The sequence below is a fragment of the Cotesia glomerata genome, linkage group LG3, assembly GCF_020080835.1.
Source record: "Cotesia glomerata isolate CgM1 linkage group LG3, MPM_Cglom_v2.3, whole genome shotgun sequence".
Taxonomy (NCBI): domain Eukaryota; kingdom Metazoa; phylum Arthropoda; class Insecta; order Hymenoptera; family Braconidae; genus Cotesia; species Cotesia glomerata.
Genome location: NC_058160.1, coordinates 5411062 through 5435164, shown reverse-complemented (window position 1 = coordinate 5435164; position 24103 = coordinate 5411062). Strand labels below are relative to the sequence as shown.

At 30.5% G+C, this 24103-nt stretch overlaps 1 protein-coding gene across 1 annotated transcript; it reads right to left on the bottom strand.

The window, feature by feature from the left end:
* Window positions 1–48: 48 nt before the first annotated feature.
* LOC123261707 (fibrillin-1-like) lies at window positions 49–23424 on the bottom strand. Its single transcript, XM_044723478.1, has 42 exons — window positions 23358–23424; window positions 20476–20773; window positions 20279–20381; window positions 19976–20218; window positions 19774–19920; window positions 19008–19133; window positions 18844–18918; window positions 18625–18759; window positions 18431–18556; window positions 15857–16108; window positions 15528–15776; window positions 14002–14256; window positions 13676–13930; window positions 13344–13595; window positions 12796–13050; window positions 12468–12722; window positions 12146–12400; window positions 11814–12071; window positions 11492–11743; window positions 11167–11421; window positions 10848–11102; window positions 10531–10788; window positions 10212–10469; window positions 7974–8228; window positions 7651–7905; window positions 7322–7573; window positions 6689–6940; window positions 6307–6558; window positions 5982–6239; window positions 5658–5912; window positions 5336–5590; window positions 5014–5268; window positions 4682–4939; window positions 4360–4611; window positions 4037–4291; window positions 3679–3933; window positions 3331–3585; window positions 3004–3258; window positions 1305–1556; window positions 855–1109; window positions 533–781; window positions 49–328 (listed from the first exon to the last, which is right to left on the bottom strand). The coding sequence occupies exons 2-42, from the start codon at window positions 20590–20592 to the stop codon at window positions 78–80; spliced, it is 9462 nt and encodes a 3153-aa protein (XP_044579413.1). The 5' UTR covers window positions 20593–20773; window positions 23358–23424; the 3' UTR covers window positions 49–77.
* Window positions 23425–24103: the final 679 nt, after the last annotated feature.

Here is a 24103-nt window from a genome sequence, read left to right as displayed (position 1 = left end):
TTTTTAGAAAAATAAACAACAAATACAAAAAAAAAATATTTTTTTTTATTTAAAATATTAAAGAAGAAATATATCATTCATTTTTTTTGACATTCGAGATAAAAAGGATGAAAAAAATAGTTTTTCTTGCATTGGCAATGATATCTTTCACACACTGAATTTTTTATCCCACAGTTTGAATCTTTTAAACAACACGTACCCATGTAATGAAGACAACTTCCATCAACATTAAAGTAATTCGTTGCGCAGGTGCATCGGAAGTCTGAATCGCAGGATGAATGTTCAATTCCCCGACAATAATAATTATCAATGCAAGACTCTCCTAAATCTATAATTAAATAATCCAAATGATAATGATTAGTAATTTCTCTGATTAAAAAAATATAATTTAGAACAATTGATATAATGTTAATTGTTCATAAAAGTATTGAAAAAAAAAATCAAATTTCATTATTTCCAATACTTTTTAATTCATTTTTTTTTTTTTTTTTATCGGGGTTAATAAAAATTGTACATGAGCAAAAAAGCTTACATCGGTTCACTGAAATGCACTTGTAGTAATCATCAAAAGTGAAGCCATCTCGGCATAAGCAACGATTAGAGGAACATTGATAAAAACTGTCACAATCTGAATCATCGTAGCAACTAGCATTGAAAATTCCCAGGCATTTTCCTTCATTTTCTTTGTACGGCGAAAAACAGGTACAGTTTTTGTTATCCGAGCAGAAAGAGTGTTTTATTTTTCGACAACCTCCATTGTCTTCGCAGTAGTCATCGATATCTGAAATGAAATTATCTCGGGTTTTTAATTGATATGATCAAAGTTTTAGTTTTTAAGAGTTGTGATAAGTTACTTGAAGCGTATTTGAAACAATTTTCTTTGTTCGTTGATGGGTAGTGGTCAACTGAGCACTGACAAACATTTGAGCTGCAAATTGAATTTTCTACAGCACAATCAGAATCTTCAATGCAATTTTCGTCAATTAGTCCACGGCAATAGTCATTTTCTCCAATGTAGTTTGGCAAGCAGGTACATTGTTTATTCTCATTGCAATAAGTAAATTTTATGTTACGACAACTGTCGTCGGTTTCACAGAAATCGTTGAGGTCTGTAATTTTTAAGCAAAATATTGTAATTTGTCTTTAAAAATTTTAACATTTGAAAAGAAACTAGTAATTGAATTATTTTATAGACATATTTAATTTTTCAGCTTATTTATTCTTAAAAAATTTTCATTTTTTTTTTCAAAGCACCTATAACATAATTTTAAAAAATTATCAAATTAAAAACTATAAAAACTTACTTTTAGCAAATGGAATACATTTTTGTGAGTTTGGTGAAAAATAAAACTCGTCAGAACACTGACATTCATTAAATTTGCATATTGAAAAATTCAAGGAGCAATCAGAAATCTCGGAACATTTGGAACCTACCAATCCACGACAATGTCCATTGGTAGCTTCATAATTTGGTAAGCAAGTACATTTATTTTTGAAGCAATGTGTAAACTTGAGATTACGACACGCATCGTCAGTTTCGCAAAAATCATTCAATTCTGAAATAAAAAAAAAATATGCGTGTGTGTGTCTGTGTGTTTGTACCAGAGTACACAGGTAAGAAGTGAAACTTCTTTATGACGTATCATTTTTCTACTATTTACAGCTTCACAGAAATTGGGTAAATAAGAGTTAAGAAAAAAAATTTTTTTCCTATTAAATTAAAGCTATTTTAGTATTATAGACATGCATACAAATAATATGAGTAATTTATTTTATCATTGCTCTTATTATAATTATTATATTTCATCAATTATGATCACATCATTATTACCATGATTGTCATTATGTAGACTCTCTGCCATTATTTAATCTAAAAATAAGTTAATCAGTTTAAAAAATTATATAACGAACTTTAATATTCATATTTCATATCATAACTTAGTAAAAATAATTCAAAGCAGATATTTAATAATTTACTCAATTACACAAGTTATGAGAAAATAATTGAAATTGTCTATTCAAATAATACAATTATATGCAATGATTTTATAGAATTCAAAATGAATAAATAAATCATTAAAAATGAATAATTTAAAAAGATGTACGTATTAGTATATTACACCTCTTGGGAAGGAAAATAAAAAAAGCCTCAAATCACATGTAATTGTTGGCCGAGGCGAAGCCGTGAAGCGTACAAAATTGTGAAGCGTACAAAATAGTATATTACACATCTAGGGCAATAAAATAAGAAATGTCCCAGATCACATGTAATTGTTGTCCGAGGCGAAGCCGAGGTCAATAAACATGTGATCTGAGGCTTTATTATTTACTGCCCGTGGTGTGTATACTATTTTTCTCCTCGACGGAGGCGGAAAGCGGCATTTTCGTTTAGCGCAGCGGGAGGAAAATTGACGCTTTCCGCCCGGAGGTGAGAAAAAAAGTTTCCACGCGTATTTTCAACAATTCTCAATATTTTGATATCGGATCAAAATTAATAAGTGAAACTTTGATCTAATCAATAAATTCCTATTTTGAAGAAGTTAAAAAAAAAATAATAATAATTTTTAGATTTTTTAATAGTTTTTTATTGAGTGTTACAATTGCCCCTTGTTACAATTGCAGCACCCCTATACTATTTTTTTGTCCAACGAAGGCGGAAAGCGGCAACTTTGTTTAGCGCAGCGGGATGAAAGATACCCTTTTCCGCCCGGAGGGCAAAAAACATATTTTTATTTTACAATCGTGTTTTGTTTTGTTTTTGAATTACTATTTAATTTGTATTTTTAATTATTTTTATAATTAATAATGTTTGCTAGATTTATTCTTTACTTCGCTATACTGAACTTTGATAAAAAAAAAAAACAACATGGTGCGTAACCGAAAATCGTGACGATTTTCTTTACATTGCCTTAAAATTTCTCTCATACGTCGATAAAGATGTTTCAAACATTTATGAATATATCAAAGTTTATAAAAATCTTTTAACTTGTATTGAACACTCACGTTTTGCATACTGATTGCATTTTTCTTTGGTTTCAGATAAATAAAAATCAGGGAGACATTGACATGTACTGTTTTTGCATGCAGAATTATTCAATGCACAATCAAGATCTTTGGAACATTCAGCTCCATTTAGGCCACGACAAAGTTCATCAACTAGAGTGTAATTTGTTACGCAAACGCAGTTGTTATTTTTTGAGCAGAATGAGTAGTTTAAATAGCGACAGCCCATGTCAGAGTCACAGAATTCGTTGATTCCTTGGAATTTAAAAAAAGGATATTAATATTTATAAAGAATAAAGTCGTAAAAAATGATTAGTAAATATTCACGTTCAGCATAGGCATAACATCTTTGTCCGTTTATGGAAAGGTAATAGTCATCGTGACATTTACAAATGTTCTTGTCGCAAAATGAGTATTCAAAGGCGCAATCTGAATCTTTGGAACAGTTTGCTCCTATGAAACCCTGACAGTGATTGTCGATTAAAACATAACTTGTGTTACACACACATCTGTTGTCCTTAGAGCAGTGGGTATAAGGAATATTGCGGCAAGCGTTGTCATTTTCGCAAAACGCGCCAAATTCTGTAGCACCAAATAAATTATTATTGTGTTATTAGAAAATTTTATAAAGGAAAAGAAAGAGAATTTGAAAGATAATTCAAAGTTCAAGCTCACGCTTAGCATATCGATGACAGTTGATCTTAGATTGGGATGCGTAGAAGCCAGTACGGCATTCACAATCATTCGAGTGACAAATTGAATTAGTTGATGCGCAATCTGAATCATTGAAACACTTGGAACCAATTAAACCTCGACAATGATCATTCACGATTGTGTAGTTTGGTAAACAGGTGCATTTGTTATTTTCTGAGCAGAATGTAAATCTAAGATCGCGGCAACTTAGATCCGTATCACAGAAATCGTGCATTTCTACAAAAAGAATATAATGAATTTTGTATGAATGATACTTCGGCATAAATAAGAACAATTTTGTTAACAGGACAACAAGTTCAATAATAATGTAGTAATTTACCTTTTGCGAATGGATGACACTTCCCTTCATCGGCAGAAAGATAAAAATCATCAGGACATTGACAAGTATTTGACTTACAAATAGAATTTTCCGCTGCGCAATCAGAAGCATCAAAACAATTTGCATGTATGAATCCACGGCAACTATCATCTATTTTAGTATAATTTTGTAGACACACACATTTTTTATCTATTGAACAATTCGTAAATCGGAGATCACGACAACCAAATTCGGTTTCACAAAAGTCATTGATTTCTGCAAATCAACTCGATAAATTTGGATGATTTAAAAACTTGTCTTGATGATAATGTTGTTATACTTACGTTTAGCCAACGGATGACATTGATTTTTGTCTGTAGAAAGGTAAAAACCAACGGAGCAACGACAAGTGTTGGCTTCACAAACAGAGTTTTTTGTTGCGCAGTCTGAATTTTTAAAGCACTTAGCACTTATAACTCCTCGGCAACGATCATCCACTTCAGTGTAGTTTGACAAACAAATACACTTGTTTTCGAAACAGTCAGTGAATTCAAGTTCTCGACATCCAATATTAGTTTCACAAAAATCACCGATTTCTAAAAATTTATCAAATTTCATTCAAATAATCAATTGATAATATCTTATGACTTTATAGCGTAAACAAACTTTGCGCCAGTGGATAACATTCTCCTCTGTTCTCAGATTGATAAAAGTTATCGAAACATCGGCAAGTATCAGATTCGTCGCAATATGAATGATCTACTGCGCAATCAGAATTATTCGAGCAATTTGTCTCAATCAGTCCACGACAATAACCATCTACTTCTATATAGTGATCCATACAGACACATTTGTTATTTTCCACGCATTGACTGTACTTGAGATCACGACATCCAGCATTGTCTTCACAGAAATCATTCAAATCTGAAATATTAAACGAAACATGCTCTCACTTTCCGAATTGACCAAAGACATCGATCTTAGACACCAAAACTTACTTTTAGCGTATGGATAACATCTCTCTCTGTTAGCAGACAGATATTCATCATCAGAACATTGACAAATATTCAATTTGCAAACTGATCCCTTTACTACGCAGTCAAAATCTTCAGAACAATTTGAACCAATTAAAGCTTTGCAATGTCCTTCTATCACTGTGTAGTAAGGCAAACAATCACACTGGTTTTTTCCAAGGCAATCTGTATATTTTAGATCTCTGCAACCAATATTGCTTTCGCAAAAACCACCAAGTTCTACAAATAAATTTCAAGTTAATTTTCATTCTATTCGTTATTTTTCATTATCATTCAATAACTTTACCTCTAGCGTACGGATAGCATTTTGTTTTATTTGTTGAAAGATAAAAATTAGTAGGACATTGACATAAGCCTGCTTTGCACACAGAATTCTTCACAGCACAATCCAAATCATTAAAACATTTCGCCTCAATTAATCCACGACAATATCCGTCAACGACAGTATAATTTCCCAAACATGCGCATATGTTATTCTCAGAACAGTATGAATATTCAAAGTCACGACAGCTGAGGTCGGTTTCACAAAAAGTATTGAGTTCTGAAATTTCCCCGAGACACAATTAACCATACTCCATTTTACTTCCCACCTAAAATTAAATACTCACGTTTTGCGTATAAATAACATTTATTCCCATTTTCAGATAAGTAATAATCGTTTGGACACTGACAATTGCCTAAGTGGCAAATAGATTTCTCCACTGCACAATCTGAATCCTCGAAACAATTTGCTCTTATCAGTCCCCTGCAGCGTCCATCTATATCTAAATAACCTTCAGCACAAGAACATCTTTGACTTTCAGAACACTTCGTGAAGTTCAACTCACGGCAGCCTTTATCGTTTTCACAGAAGTCACTCAATTCTGTCAGGACAAACCATTAATCATGTAACCTGTGAATTTTGATTTATTACAATATTTATGTGTACTTACGTCGAGCAAATGAGTAACATTTTCTCCTGTCCGCAGATAAGTATCTATCAATAGGACACTGACAAGTGCTTGACTGATCACAGACCGAATTCTTAGCAGCGCAATCCAAATTTTCATTACACTTTGCTTCGTTGAGCCCACGACAGCTTTCATTAATCACAATGTAGGATTCAGAACATATACATTGATAGTCTTCAGAGCAGAATGTGAAATTCAAATTCCGACAACCAGCATTCATTTTGCACACGTCATCTAATTCTGCAATTTCAATCAAAAGATGTCAAATTGAAAGTAATTGAATGATTTTGGATAAAAAAAAATTTACTTTCAGCATATTTATAACACTTTTCATTGTTTACAGATGGATAAAAATTGGTAGAACATTGGCATGCTTCTCGGTCACATATTGAATGTTCTGCTGCACATTCTGAATAATCAGAACATTTTGAGCCAATCAGTCCGAGACAAGATCCATTTATCTCTACGTAATTTATTATACAAGAGCATTTTCCTTCATAACAATGAGAGAAGTTGACATTATAACAACTCTCATCAGTTTCACAGAAATCATAAAGGTCTGAAAATATAAGTAGCATTTTTAAATCATTATGACATTTCATTTGTAAAAATAATAATAAAAATGATCATCAGCGATTATAAAAACAGAATTTCTTAAAAGTTGTTTATGATCAATGTAAAATTTTTACTTATGGCATATTGATAGCACTCTTTTTGGTTCTCAGATAGATAAGAATCTTGCGGACATTGGCAGAAACTTGATTGGCAGATTGAATTCCTAGCAACGCAATCTGAACTTCCATAACATTCAGCACCGTTAAATCCCCGACAATTTCCGTCTATTGCAGTATAATTTGCTTGACAAATGCATTTATTCTCAAAGCAAGTTGAGAAGTTGAGATTATAGCATCCAATATCATTTTCACAGAAATCGTGAAGATCTGTAAACATGAGTATTATGTTGAACATCACATTTCATCTGTGAAAATTATTATTATGATAAAGAAAATAGTCATGATGATGACATCAACAATAATCATGAAAATGATGATTAGCGATGATGAATATATGCATTTTTATAGTTTGATGAGTACATTGATTAAGGAATCTAATTTGAAATGATTCAATCCATGTAAAGTGTATATTTATATATTTAATTAGTCAACTCGAATCATTTTGAATTAGTTCAAATTATTTTTAATCGTTTCAAAATAGATTTCTTAAGTAGGAGCATAAGCATGGAAAATTTTTTGAACACCAGTGATTTGTTACACGGCTCAGCTATAAAAAATTTCTGAATTATAATCGATTTAAAATCTCACATTTCGCATATTGATAGCACTCTTTTTGGTTCTCAGATAGATAAGAATATTGAGGACATTGGCAGAAACTTGATTGGCAGATTGAATTCCTAGCAACGCAATCTGAACTTCCATAACATTTAGCTCCATTAAATCCCCGACAATTTCCGTCTATTGCAGTATAGTTTGTTGGACAAATGCATTTATTCTCAAAGCAAGTTGTGAAGTTGAGATTGTGGCAACTATCATCATTTTCACAAAAATCATGAAGTTCTGAAGTTTTTAAGTTTTGAGTTTAGTATCAACAATTTCATTGAAAAACTTCTATATCTTTAGAAAAAAAAACTTACGTTTGGCATACGGATAACACTTGTCTCCCTCCACCGACAGGTAATGGTCAGCAGGACACTGACAAGTACTCGATTCATCGCAGTACGAATAGCCTACTACGCAGTCTGAATCATCGGAACATTTCGCACTGATGAGTCCACGACAGTGTCCATTAACTACAATGTAATTTTTTGAACAAACACATCTATGTTCCGAGCAGTAAGTGTACTTGAGATTCCGACAACTTAGATCAGTCTCACATGAGTTTTCGAGTTCTGGAAGGTAAAGTCCATGTTTAATATCAGATTATTAATTTAAAATTTTGCTTAATAGGAAGCATTACGTTGAGCGTAAGGATGACATTTGTCTTGGTTTGCAGACAAGTAAAAATCGACACCGCATTGGCAGATATTTGACTCACAAATCGAATTTTCAGTTGAGCATTGTGAATTATTTAAGCAAGATTCATTGATAGGAGCGCGGCAATTATCGTCTATTTGAATATATTTTGGTAAGCAAGCGCATTTGTTGTTTACTGAGCAATAAGTAAACGGCACATTACGGCAGCTGCTATTATTTTCACAAAAATCATGAATTCCTAGAATTAGAAATTCAAAATTAAGAAAGTTTTTAAACAGAAAATCGTTTCTGCCCTGAAAGAAAAAATTTATTTTGAAAAAATGAGGAATGTTGTAATAAGATATTAATTTGTTAACAATTTCATTCCTTAGCTGAAGAAATCAAAGTTTTTCTCACAGTAATTTTCTTGTCAAAAAAAAAGATTTCTAGACTTGGGAAGAAAACAATTTTTCTTTATACCTCAGTCGAAAGTACGCATCTTTTGCACCTATTTCAAGGCAGAAAGTTAAAGATTCGTGCATTGATAAAGCTACACATTCGCCCTCTATAACAGCGGGAGCATAAAATGCTTTCGTTACCGCGACTGACATTTGTTACTAACTATGTTTTGTTTACGCTGATCATTTACGATTGATGGTACAATACAACTTGGTTATATTTCTAATATTTCTTTCTTTCTTCTACTTACATGAAATATTTCATATATAGATAGGGATATAACTGCCGTAAGAGTGAGTAGATCATCCGATGTAACTTATAACCAGGTTGTACCTACTGAGATTCAGTTTGACAGTGACGTGTGTAAAATGGATTAACTTTATTTAATTAATGAATTATTTAGAAAAATGTACGCAGTAACAACAATTTAATTTGATTTTTATTAATTATTGTTAATTTTCAGATAATATGTTCGTTTGTTTTTATTTTTAACCGAGAATAATCTTTATTATATTTGTTGAATTCAAGAAATTTCAGTTTTATTTAATCTAAAAATTTTTCAAAAAAAATGTTTGTTAATTATTTTTTATTTGATTTTACATTAATTTTTTTTTCGACCGGCTATAAAAAAAAATAGTATACACTACACGGGCAGAAGTTTGAGAGCTCTGAACTGCGCGCCGTGATGCCCTCGGCTACGCCTCGGGCATCATGGCGCGCAGTACAGAAATCTCAAACTTTCTACCCTAATAGTGCAATATACTATTCGATGAAAATTCGCAAGTTGTCTATCTAAAATTGTTTTCTTCCCAAGTTTAGAAAACTTTTTTTCAATAAGAAAGTTACTGTGAGAAAAACTGATTTCTTCGGCTAAGAAATAAAAAAGTTTGGAAAATCTGAAAATGCTCGCCTCATAATCTCATTTTTCACAATAAAATTGATTAAAATAAAAGATAAAAAGCAAAATAATAAAAAACAGAAAACTCTGTTATGGTTTAGTGGCGCCATAACTCTAAGGCGAGGAAAAAAAATACTATAATAAAATGTATAGATAGATATACAAAAAAAAACCCACAGTCATATATTAGCTTTTTATAAATAATAATTTGACGACAGTGAATTGAACGCTCATATTAATTGAAAAAATCCGTCGTGTGTTACTTTAGATAATAAAAAAAAATTATTCCGGTACGATCATTTTTTCGACCAATTTCCCTGCCACATATACCCATCCATACAAGGACGTCCAGAAAAGATTATGTTTAATGTTATTATTTACTATGTTAAACAAAATAGTATATTACACACCTAGGGAAGTAAAGTAAGAAATGTCTCAGATCACATGTAATTGTCGGCCGAGGCGAAGCCGAGGTTGACAAACATGTGATCTGAGGCTTTCTTATTTACTTCCCGTGGAGTGTATACTATTTTTTTGCTCGACGAAGGCGGAAAGCGGCAACTTTGTTTAGCGCAGCGGGACGAAAGTTGCCACTTTCCGCCCGGAGGGCAAAAAAAATTGTTATTGAAACATATTTTATGTGCCTGACAAATTATTTGACTTGATATAAGTGTACTCATATTAACTTGTTAATGCGATATAAATAACAAAAATCAATTTCAGTTTCGAGAAAACTGCTTTTTTTGAAATGTCGAGAGTAGAGCACAACCTCAACGCTTCGCTTATGAGGCGTGCAATTGTTGAAAAATTAATTTCTTATTACAATATTGCTCATTTTTTTTAAAATAAATTTTTTCTTTCGGTGTATTAAAAAGAGTAACTTACTTTCAGCATAATGAATGCAAGTTTCTTTGCTTGAAGATAAGTAGAAATCATTGAGGCATTGACAAGTGTTCGATTCACTACAAATTGAATTAGCAATTGCACAGTCAGGATCTTCAGAACATGAAGCCTTGATTAAACCACTGCAACGGCCGTCGATTTCGGTGTAGTTTTGTGAACAAATACATCGATAGTCTTCAGAGCAGTGAGTATATTTCAGATTACGACAACCTATGTCAATTTCACAAAAGTCGTTGTACCCTAAAAATAATTGAAATCTACAATATTTATTTATTGTTTTGAATTTGAAGTTGAGATTTACTGTTGGCGAACGGGTAACACTCCAATTCGGTTGTTGAACGATAAAGCTCAGGAGGACACTGGCAAGTTTTCGATTTATCACAAATGGCGTTAATTGCTGCACAATCATCATTTTCAAAACATGGAGAATTCATCGCACCTCGACAATGCCCGTTTATTTCTAAGTGAGTTGATAAACAAGTACACTTATTGTTTTGAGAGCAAGACGTGAATTTAAGATCATGACAGCCGATATGAGTCTCACAAAAGTCATTGACATCTGAAATTACGATGTATAAATTGCTTTTCAATTTTTAAAGTCATGAAGAAAATACTAACGCTTAGCGAATTGGTAACATCGTTTCTCATCTGAGGAAAGATAGAAATCATCGGAGCATTGACAGGTACTTGACTCACAGATTGAATTTTCTGTTACGCAATCTGAGTATTTGAAGCATTTTGCATTTATAAGGCCACGGCAATGCCCGTTTATGACAATGTGAGTCGGCAAGCAAGTACATTTGTTGAGCGTGGAGCAAAATGTGAATTTCAGATCATGACAAGCAAGATCAGTTTCGCAGAAGTCATTTATTTCTGAAAATCAAATTTGATGAATTTAAAAGACATAAGATTCACAAATAGTACTATAGTTGTTTACCTTTTGCGAATGGATGACACTTTCTTTCATTGGCAGAAAGATAAAAATCATCAGGACATTGACAAGTGTTTGACTTACAAATAGAATTTTCAGCTGCGCAATCAGAAGCATCAAAACAATTTGCATGTATGAATCCACGGCAACTATCATCTATTTTAGTATAATTTTGTAGACACACACATTTTTTATTTATTGAACAATTCGTAAATTGGAGATTACGACAACCAAATTCGGTTTCACAAAAGTCATTGATTTCTGCAAATCAACTCGATAAAATTGGATGATTTACAAACTTGAGTCTTGATGATAATGTTGTTATACTTACGTTTAGCCAACGGATGACATTGAGTTCTGTCTGTAGAAAGGTAAAAACCAACGGAGCAACGACAAGTGTTAGCTTCACAAACAGAGTTTTTTGTTGCACAGTCTGAATTTTTAAAGCACTTTGCATTTATAACTCCTTGACAACGATCATCCACTTCAGTGTAGTTTGACAAACAAACGCACTTGTTTTCGAAACAGTCAGTGAATTCAAGTTCTCGACATCCAATATTAGTTTCACAAAAATCACCGATTTCTAAAAATTTATCAAATTTCATTCAAATAATCAATTGATAATATCTTATGACTTTATAGCGTAAACAAACTTTGCGCCAGTGAATAACATTCTCCTCTGTTCTCAGATTGATAAAAGTTATCGAAACATCGGCAAGTATCAGATTCGTCGCAATATGAATGATCTACTGCGCAATCAGAATTATTCGAGCAATTTGTCTCAATCAGTCCGCGACAATAACCATCTACTTCTATATAGTGATCCATACATACACATTTGTTATTTTCCACGCATTGACTGTACTTGAGATCACGACATCCAGCATTGTCTTCACAGAAATCATTCAAATCTGAAATATTAAACGAAACATGCTCTTACTTTCCGAATTGACCAAAGACATCGATCTTAGACACCAAAACTTACTTTTAGCGTATGGATAACATCTCTCTCTGTTAGCAGACAGATATTCATCATCAGAACATTGACAAATATTCAATTTGCAAACTGATCTCTTTATTACGCAGTCAAAATCTTCAGAACAATTTGAACCAATTAAAGCTTTGCAATGTCCTTCTATCACTGTGTAGTTAGGCAAACAATCACACTGGTTTTTTCCAAGGCAATCTGTATATTTTAGATCTCTGCAACCAATATTGCTTTCGCAAAAACCGCCAAGTTCTACAAATAAATTTCAAGTTAATTTTCATTCTACTCGTTATTTTTCATTATCATTCAAGAACTTTACCTCTAGCGTACGGATAGCATTTTGTTTTATTCGTTGAAAGATAAAAATAAGTAGGACACTGACATATGCCTGCTTTGCAAACAGAATTCTCTACAGCACAATCCAAATCATTAAAACATTTCGCCTCAATTAATCCACGACAATGTCCATCAACGACAGTATAATTTTCCAAACATGCGCATATGTTATTCTCAGAACATAATGTGTAATTCAGATCTCTGCAACCAATACTGCTTTCACAAAAACTATCAATTTCTAAAATTGCATTAAAACAATTTTACACCCCTACAAGTCAAGAATTATCATCATTTTCCATCAATAAACTTACCTCCAGCATAAGGATAGCATTTATCTTTATTTTTAGATAAATGAAAACTATCACCGCATTGACAAATCTCAGATTTACAAATCGATTTGTCAATCGCACAATCTTCATCTTCAGAACAATTGGAACCAATTAATCCTCGACAGATTCCTCCTATGGCTACGTAGTTAGGCAAACATACACACTGCTTATTTTTGGAACACACTGTAAACTTTAGATTTTTACAACCAATATTACTTTCACAAAAACTAGTCAGTTCTGCAAAAAAATTTCAATGAAATCTTCAAATTTTCTAAATAAAATATCAATAGGGTATAAGTACCGTTTGTGGCCAGTGTATCTTTTTTGGCCATTTTATTTTTAAATTATTGTACAAATATTTCTTTAGGCGCAAGACTTTATGAATTCAATTTGTATAAATGTACTAATTCATAAATTCTATAAAAATTCTACTTGAATAGTTAAATTTTTTATAAATTCACTAAAATATCAAATGGCCAAAAATGGTCCTAAGATGGCCAAAACCGGTACTTCTACCCTATTTTACTAACCTTCGGCGTATCGGTAACATCTGTCTTTATTTTCAGATACATAATAATCAGCAGGGCATTGGCAGATATTTTCTTCACATTTTGAGTTATTAACAATGCAATCTGTATCTTCTAAACAACTTTCACCAAAAAGTCCTTTACATTTTTCGTCCATTTCAATATAGTTTGACACGCATACGCATTTATTGTCCATGCAATATGTGTACTTGATATTTTTGCAATAATTGTTGGACTCACAATAATCATTCAAGTCTAAAATTTAAAGCGAAGAAGTGTTTTTAATTAAAATTATAAAAATGACTCTAGTAGAAGTAATTAGAAAAAAAATTTACTAGTTGCATATTTGATACATTCTTCTTTATTCGGAGATGGAAAAAACCCAGCAGAACAAACACACCTACTAGATTCACATTGAGCATTATTGGATCCACACTCTGAATCGTTTGTACAATTTACACCAAGTAAAGCTTTACATTCGCCTTCTTTTTCAAAATAATCTCTTTTGCAAACGCATTTATCGTGTTCAGAACATTTTGAATTTTTGACTTTAATGCAGTCGTCATTTTCTTCACAAGGTTCGTTTACATCTAAAAAAAAAATCAAACATTAACTTTCTTATTTTTAATTAAAAATTTTAAATGAATAAAAAAACACTTACGATCTGCATATTTTCTGCATTCTTTTTTGTCCGCCGGCGAATAAAAATTTTGTAAACATTGACATTTATTAAATTCGCACATAGAATTATTGTCTGCGCAGTCAGAATTTTCTGAACATTTAGCATCGATTAATCCTTTACATTGATTGTCAATCTCATAATAATCTTCAATGCAAGCACACTTTTTTTCTTCATTGCATTTTGTGTTTTTCAAACGCTCGCATCTTTTGTCGTTTTCGCACGAGCTTCCAATACCTTACTCACAAAATGATATACGATAGACTAATTCTAATTAATATTTAAAATTTTCTAAATATTTATATACCGAGACAAAATATTTTTTTTTTAGAAATGAGCAATTTTGTTATAAGAAATTAAATTATTGAAAATTTTCAACAATTTTATTTCTTAGCTGAAAAAATCAAAATTTTTCTTACACACGGAAAAAAATAATCGGTAGAGGCTACCGATTTTTTCGGTAAAGGTTCCCGAAAAAATCGGCAGCTGCTACCGAAAAAAAATCGGTAGCAGATACCGATTATTTTCGGTAGGGTCTACCGATTTTTTCGGTGCAGGCTACCGATTACCACACGGAGAGAATTTTATGTTAACGGTAAACATCCTTATTTTGTAGCTTCTACTATGCAGGATGGTTATTAATTTTTGCAAAGTTAAGATGATAAATGCAACTATCCGGCGATTGTAATTAGTACAATCAGTATATATTAATTCCCACAATTATTATAATACGGTTTATTATCTAGATGGTAACTTTTACCATCGGAGATAGTTAAAATCTTCATGATTATATATATATATATATATATATATATATATATATATATATATATATATATATATATATATATTCACATACAAAATAATTTAAAATTAATTTTTTGGGACTTGGATGATATTTCTCGGTTAGTTTCTAAACAGAATCTATACCGATTTTTTCGATTGCGGCTATCAAAAGGTATTTAATTTAATAAAAATTTATAATCAAAAAATACCTAATAAATACTCCTCATTTTTAATATTTTGTATTTAAGTAAGTGTTATTTGTATCTCAAATGAAGTTCCTTTTTTTTATTCATTAAGAAGTGAGAATTTAACTTCTCGTTAAGAAGATAAGAAATTTTCAAAAATTGTTAATCGATAGCCTGCACCGAAAAAATCGGTAGCAGATACCGATTGTTTTTCGGTAGCAGCTACCGATTATTTTTTTCCGTGCAGTAACTTTCTTGTCACAAAAAATTTTATTTGATTTGAAAAAAAAAAAAACAATTTTAGAAAAACAACTTGCGAATTTTCATCCAAAATTTTTTTTCCCAAAATCTAAAAAACTCTTTTTCAACAAGAAAGTTACTGTGATAAAAATTTTAATTTCTTCACCTAAAAAATAAAATTATTGAAAATTTTCAAAAAATTAACTTATAAAAAAATTGCTCATTTTTTTCAAAAGAAATATTTTCTCTCAGTGTAGAATCCTTAGTTTTAAAATTTAAATATTAAACCATACTAACTTTTAGCGTAGCTGATACATTTGGCATTGTTCGATGATAAATATTTATTTGGTGAACAAACACACTTGTGATTTCTGCAAATTGAATATTTTGGTTTCTTACAGTCGCTTTTTGTTCCGCAATAATCCAACGGCCTACATTTTCCTTCTTTATCAATGAATGTTGATATGCATTTGCACTTGTTGTCGAAACATACTGCATTGGCTAATGCTTGGCAGCCCTCATCGTTTTCGCAGTAATCATATAAAGCTGAAAATGAATGTTCAGTGCCAACAGTTCAATACAAGTTAAACAGAAAATAATAAATGAAAAAAAATTGTTTAACTTACACTTAGCTTTTGGAATACAAAAAGATTCATTTTTTGACGCATAAAAATTTGTTGTACATTGACATTTGTTATCTTCGCATATTGTATGTTCCACAAAACATTCCTCAAGTTCGTTACAAAATCCATTAATACCCACGATACAAGTGCCATTTTTCTCAAAATAATTTACATTGCAAACGCATTTTCTTTTGCTACAAATGATATTTTTCAATTCATCACAATCTGAATTTTGTGAACACTTTCTACTTAAAACTGAAATGAATTATTTTAATTTAACTAGCCAGTCACTCAAATGTCATTAAATAAATAATAGTTTAAAAAACTAAAAAACACGCTTTTTATAGAAAACCAGACTAAAAAATAGAAAATAAATTTGAATTAAGAATAGTGTAAAAAATTTTAATAAATATAAATTAATAATAAGTAGAGTAAATAAGAAAAAAATATTTTTTATTGTAAAAAAAGTGTGAGGTGCATGGTGTCAATAGTTATAAATATATATAAAAATAGTTATAAATAATATAAATATATAATAATATCTTTAATAGCACCCCACACTTTTTTTTAAATAAAATACATTTTTTTCTTATTTACACTATTATTAAATTATATTGAGTAAAATTTTTTACACTATTCTTAATTCAAATTTATTTTCTATTTTTTAGTTTGGTTTTCTATAAAAAGCGTATTCTTAGTTTTTTAAACTAATATTTATTTTTTATTTTTTAGTTCGGCTAACTACAGAAGCGTGATTTTTTTTTTAAATCTACTGTTAATTCCGTAGTTACTATTAGTAACTGTAATTATGACGATTGCCTTGACTATTGTGCCGAGCTGAGTGGGGGTCATCTGAGTGATCCGAACGGAAAAGTAGCCAATGTAATAATTGTAAAGGGATTCAAAAAGTAACTTCCCCTGATAGCCACCTTAACTCAAATTTGTATTCAATCTAATGCCGAAATTTGTAGCCAACTTGATGAAAAAGTTGCAAACCAAACGTTTTACTTAAGTTGTCTACAAGTCACACTGCAATTTGACGTCAAGACTTGCAGTACAAGCATTTTATTCAAGTTGTAGTACAATTTAACCAAAAGTTCGGTGTTAACTTGTATTAAAATTGAGGCTGTAGATTTTAATCAATTTTTACAATTGTTGTGCTGTAAAAATTTACGGCAAACTTGATGTCAAGTTAACTGTAACTGCTGAAATCAACTACTTTTAATCAAAGCGTGGCTATCAGGGTTTGCTTTCTAACAAGTTATATACATTTAACACTTCATATATAACACTAAATAGAGGTCAAATAATAGTAAATCCTAAGTAATAAAATACACACATTAAAACATTTAAATACCATATTTGTGGAAAAATTTAACTGTAAGCAATGAAACTTTACAAAACAACGACAATTGATCTGTCTTCTAAATCATAAGTAAGAAATTAGCTGTCGGTAAGGTAAGTTTTGTTAGGTAACTGGCGGTAGAGTAAATTCAAATTATATAGCTAAATTTAAACACAAGTTTTTATTACTAAATAAGAATAATTCTTGGTGAAAATATTTATTTTTTTTATTTATTACAATATGTAAGGATTGATTATTGAAATATAACAACTAATCGTTTATTTAATTGATATAAATAAATTACATAATGGTCTAAGTTTGAAATAAATAAAAATTTATTAATATCATTTAAATTTAATAATTCTATTAAATGAAAATAAACTATGTCCTGTAATCTTTCAAACACTCTGATTTTACTATTATATAATTAAAAAAAAAAAATTATTTTACAAAGAAAAATAAATAATTTCAAATTAAATAAGCAATTAGTTATTTTATTTCAATAATCAATCCTTACATATTGTAATAAATAAAAAAAATAAATATTTTCAACAAGAATTATTCTTATTTAGTAATAAAAACTTGTGTTTAAATTTAACTATATAATTTGAATTTACTCTACCGCCAGTTACCTAACAAAACTTACCTTACCGACAGTTAATTTCTTACTTATGACTTAGAAGCCAGATCAATTGTAGTTGTTTTGTAAAGTTTTATTGCTTACCGTTAAATTTTTTCACAAATATGGTATTCAAATGTTTTAATGTGTGTATTTTATTACATAGGATTAACTATTATTTGACCTCTATTAAGTGTTATATATGAAGTGTTAAATGTATATAACTTGTAAGAAAGCAAGTTACTTTTTGAATTCCTTTACAATTATTACAACGGCTACATTTCCGTTCGGATCACTCAGATGACCCCGCCGAGTGCTCGAATCAGAAAGGTACGCATGCGCAAGACCGCGCTTGCCTTATCTCTCTTGCTCTCACGCAAAGAATGCGTGAAAAAATCATTTAATCCTGATGATCCTAATTAGGATAATGGAATAATCTTATCAAATTAGCGTATTGTCATCGGTCCTCGATAAATCTACGAAGTTTAAATGGAATTTGACCGTTTGAACTGGGTAAAAATCAAGTTCAAAGGAGTCGGTTGCAAACATATAAACATACAAGTGAAGCTAATAAAAAAGCGTGTAAAAACTACAAAATCATCAGAATACTTACTTAGTTCGCATTTTTTCGTGGATGGATTAAAAGGAAAATTGTCCTTGCATTGACATTTTCCCAATTTGCATTTAGAATTGTCGACTCTCCAACAACCTTTCTCTTCAATGCACCAATCGTTAGGTTCTGAAATCACATTTTACTTAAATTTTTTTGAAAAGTACAAATTTATCATATAAATGATATAATCTTACGTTTTGCATAACGCGTGCAATTTCCAGTTCTTTCAGATACATAAAAATTTTTCAAACATTTACAGACCTTCGATTGACAGGAAGTATATTTGACGTTCTTACAATCCGTATTACTGAAACACGGATCATTTGGTTCTGTTGTTAACAAAAAAACAATTATTATGTGAGTAGTTAAAAAAAATTTTTCATACAAATGTTAAATGGAAGTTTAAAATTTACTTTGCGCTGGTTTATAAAAAGTCTTGTTATCTGTAAGTGAATTCGCATTGTTTTTACTGCAGTTGTATCTCGAATCTAAAACGTGTAATAAATTTTTTATGGATGGTTAAAAAAATTACATATGATATTTAATCAACTTAGAAACAAAATATAATTATACTCACTTAATAGTTCACATTTATCCGCAGCAGTGTAATAATAATTGTTTTTACATTTACAAATTCCAAAGCGATTACAGTATGAATTTTCAACTAAACACTTTCTGTTGAATAAACATGATTTACCGACACCTACCAAATAGAAAAATATTGTAGTTTTGGTTAAAACAATTTATGATTAAATTATATTTTCGCAGTGATACTGCCTTATGTAGGGCTATGACTAAATTTTTTTAAAAAAACTGTTCAATAATCCTATTTTGAAAATTTTTTATACCAAACCAGATAATTTAAATAAAATTCTAGAGAAAATGGCTCTTTAAATTTGTCTATAAATTTTAAAGAAACAAAAAAAATACCAGTTGCTATTAAGGACCCAAAAGGTTGACGCAACTTTAAATAAATAAATAAAAATGAAATTACAAATTTCAAAATTTAATTTAAAAATTATCAATCTAATATTTCTGCCGCCTTAAATAAACTTTACACTAAAAAAAATTAATTTGAATTAAGAAAAAAATTTCGGATGCAAAAAAATAATTTTAAAGAGTTTAATTATCTTGAATTAAGTAAAATTTACTTAACTTATAATTTCTTAGTTTAAGAATTTTTCTACTCTAAGCAAAATTATTTGATCCAAGTAAATTTTTTTTCTGTGTAGAACTTAAAAAAAACTACAATTCTAATTTTTTTCATCCCATAAAATCTTGATAACTTTTTTTAAAATTTTGAACGGTGATATTTTAAAGAAAAAATAATTTAAATAACTCACCACGCAAGCTACTTTTACAAGCCAATAAGTCCAAAATAAATTGGGTACCATTAGGACATCTACATTCTCGATTGATGCATTTAAGATTCTTATGATTCTTTTCCAAGCATTGTAGATCAGTACTACAAGATTCGCCATAATTGGTGTCTGAAAAAATGATATTTTTTAAAAAAAAATTTCAAAATTTCTGAATAAAACTTACTTGATACTCTTTGACACCCAGTTTTGGATGAATAATTATTTTTCAAATAATATACTTCATTAAAATAATAGTAATTGTCCATAAGTTCACCAATTAGGAGGTTAGTTGATGAATAATGTAAGCAAATTGTTTCATTGTACTCCGCAGTTTGTTTCTTGCATACACAGTGTCCATTTTCCGAGCATTTTGCTCCGATTATTGCTTCGCAGTCCAGCGATCTTTTACAAGAATTGTCCAACACACCTGTAATTTAAAATTAAAATAAAATTTTTATCCAAAATTGATGAACTAATTAATTAATACCTTTTTTAAGACATATAAAGTTAAAAGTATCAAGTTGATCCCGAACTTTGTTCACGCATACTTCGTTTGGTTTACAGCAAGGTTGTTGAGAATTTGGATTGCACTTAAAGATAATTAATTTATTATTAGTAAAAAAAACAAATAACTGATTTATTTTTGGAAAGTTTTATGTTTTTATAAAATGGTTAACATCTTACTCTCTGTCTAAATTCAGCGCACTTGTTGATTGAGTCACTGATACTCATAGTAAATACCGAAGCCCAAAAGTTTGTAAATATTTCAATAAAAATAAATAGTATAACTTTATTTGTCATTTTGTTATTACTTAATTGAGATGTTTTTAACTGAAAAAAAAAATTAAAATTCAATTAAACAGTAGTTTTGATCTAAATTAAAAAAGGCTAATATAGTTAGTTGGTAAAATGAGTAATATATAAGATTTTTGCCATGTATGAACATTTATAATCAATTGTTTCTTCTTGTCTTTAATCCTACCTGAAAAAATTATTATTCATAGAAAATAAAAAATATTTTGATTAGAAAAAATATTTCAATTGAGTAATATTGAAAATATTTTTATTAATTTCAATGATTTTTTTTAAGACAAAAAAATTTTTTAAGATAATTTTTTCCAACAGCTTACGCTTTCAAAAGAGCTTGAAAAAATTATTAATACACTGATAAAAAAATTAACTTTTTGACTCAAGGTAATTATTTTATTCAAAATTGTAATCTTGATTAAAGATTTTTTCTCTTGAAACAATCCCTGATTAAACAAAATGCTTGAAAATGAGTAATTTTTTAATCATACCAAATCATGTAAACCATTTTGGAAATTTCACAATTAATCATTATAATTAGTTAACTTTTTTATCAACATACGTTCTATACATACTTTCCGAAAAACGAAGCCAATTTCTTTTAAATTACTTAAAGGAAGCCAGTCCCATGGCTAAGCGGTACAACGCTTGTCATGCTTGCTTGGGACTGGTGAGGCGTGGGTTCGAATCCCGGTGTGAGCTGAAATTTAATTTTCAGTGAACATCGGTGCTCGTAACTCACGCCGGGCTGTACAGGCTTGGGTTTTTCGATGGTTTCCCCAAGCCCTGTGCTACCGGTGAGGCACAGGCAAATGCGTGCAGTTCCCCCAAAGTCAGCCCATCGCCGCATTATTCTCCAGGCTGAAAAAGTATGTAATACCGCCAAACTTATTCTGCCAAACTTAATGTACCAATCAGCCTGGAGTCCCCCTCCGGTCTCGGCCGGACCCCCATCGAGACAGAAGTCTGAAAAGCGGAGTTAAAAAAAAAAAAATTAAAGGAATATTTGAATTATAAAAAAAAAAGTGATAGAAGATGACAAGCCTAGGAATTAAGATAACTTTTCAAACTTCAGTGTAGAATTATTTTAAATGAAAATTTTTTAAAGTATTTAAAATATGAACGATTGTAATGTAAATACTATGTAACTAAATATTTTTTTTTGCCCTCCGGGCGGAAAGTGGCAACTTTCGTCCCGCTGCGCTAAACAAAGTTGCCGCTTTCCGCCTTCGTCGAGCAAAAAAATAGTATACACTCCACGGGAAGTAAATAAGAAAGCCTCAGATCACATGTTTGTCAACCTCGGCTTCGCCTCGGCCAATTACATGTGATCTGAGACATTTCTTACTTTACTTCCCTAGGTGTGTAATATACTATTCTCCTGCCTAAGCCGAAAGTTCAAATACCTTCCGCTTGCAGCCGGAATAAAGCAGCAGTTTCTATCCTCGGAATAAATGAACGCGCACGCGCAATAGTGCCTAAATCGGCTCTCACGCATTGTACGTTCTTCTCTTTAACACATACTTTTTCCGTCAGCACTTCATGTTGCGTCATTAGTGCAATATACTATAATTATAATAAAAATAATGTAATTTAGTGATAATGTGATTTATGATGATGTTTAGTGATAATTTAGTGATAATGTTATAGTTTGAAAATTTCAAAAATTATCATATTGTACCAAAAAAGGTTGATTTACATAAAATATGTTAAATCACCAAGTCACTAGAATTATTCTTATATTAAAATTATCATCTAATATTATTATTAAGATTATCCATAATTATTATGAAATGAATACTTATAATTACTATTAATATTTATCAATATGAATATTTGAAGTTATAACACAAAATTAATTTTTTTTTTTGCTCGACGGGCAGAAAGCGTCAACTTTCGGCCCGCTACGCTAAACGAAAGTGCCGCTTTCTGCCTTCGTCGAGCAAAAAAATAGTATACACTCCACGGGAAGTAAATAAGAAAGCCTCAGATCACATGTTTATTGACCTCGGCTTCGCCTCGGACAACAATTACATGTGATCCGAGACATTTCTTATTTTACTGCCCTAGATGTGTAATATACTATTAATATCTTTACTTAAATAATAATTTTAAATTATTAGTTATGATAATTTTAAATTAAGTCACTAAAATTATTCTTATATTAAAATTATCATCTAATATTATCATTAAGATTATCCATAATTATTATTAAATGAATGCTTATAATTACTATTAATATTTATCAAAATGATTATTTAAAGTTATAATAAAAATTATTCTGTTATTTTCATAACACTTATTATTTTTTTTAATATCTTTACTTAAATAATAATTTTAAATTGTATTCCGCCCCCCCCCCCCCCAGCCCCCCGCCGGGGCTTCGCCCCTGGACCCCTTCCATGATTACCTACGATGCTATTGCATTAAAAGATTCGCGAACTTTCGGCTTGGCAGGAGAAAAAATAGTATGTGTGACACGGGACGAAAGTACTACATCCTCACCCGCGTGTTTGCCACCCTCGCCTTCGGCTCGGGTGGCAATCACACACGCGGGACAGAATGTAGTACTTTCGTCCCTTGTGGCACAATAGTATATTACACACCTAGGGAAGTAAAGTAAGAAATGTCTCAGATCACATGTAATTGTTGGCCGAGGCGAAGCCGAGGTCAACAAACATGTGATCTGAGACATTTCTTACTTTACTTCCCTAGGTGTGTAATATACTATTTAAATAAAAAAATCAAACTGGACTTACCATAGAGGTAATTCTAACTATTGAAGTAAGCCACAAACAGAAGAAGAAAAAGAAGAAGAAGAAGAAGAAGAAGAAGCTACTACTAGCTCATAACTTAATTTTTCAAAACCTTTACGTTGTGATTTTATTTTTTATAATTATATTTGTTAAAAATTTTTAAACTGTAAAAATTTAGATGAAAATGTGTAACAAAATTCATTTCTGTAAATATGAGCGTAGCTTATAGACGACTGAAGAACAACTATTTCTAGTTCTACTTATAGTGCTTGCGCACGGCTTAACATGTGAACTTGTACTTGGCGTAAACAGCTACCGGAACGCTAAATATTAAGCAAAAGAAAAGAATCGATTACAAGTCCATGTCCATGGTAAACTAGGTTGTTGGTAGTTATAATGGTTATCTGGGTTGAATATAAATATTTAAGAATATTACTTGTTCTGATGTTCGGAAAACCAATAATTTATGGTATCCATTCATTATATTCTTCTTTTTGCACTTATGCAAAAAAAACTATTCGGCAAAAAATCATATTATGTTAGAATAAATTTATTCAATACTTGAAAATGCTTAAAGACATTTAGAGTTTATTGTAGAGTAATTTTTCTGTAATTACAAAAATTTTTTTTAAATTACTATAGTATGATGAGATGCTTGAAGCGTATTAGCCTTTACATTCAGAAAATGATAACAATTTCAGTATCATTAATATTATATCTCTTATTATTTCCTTCATAAGAATTTAAGG

Coding starts and splice junctions, on each gene's coding strand:
- LOC123261707 (XM_044723478.1), bottom strand. CDS start 20,592: ATGACAAATAAAGTTATACTATTTATTTTTATTGAAATATTTACAAAC. Junction 20,382..20,475: donor GCGCTGAATTTAGACAGAGA/GTAAGATGTTAA, acceptor ATTATCTTTAAG/TGCAATCCAAATTCTCAACA. Junction 6,559..6,688: donor GTGCTATCAATATGCCATAA/GTAAAAATTTTA, acceptor TTATATTTTCAG/ACCTTTATGATTTCTGTGAA.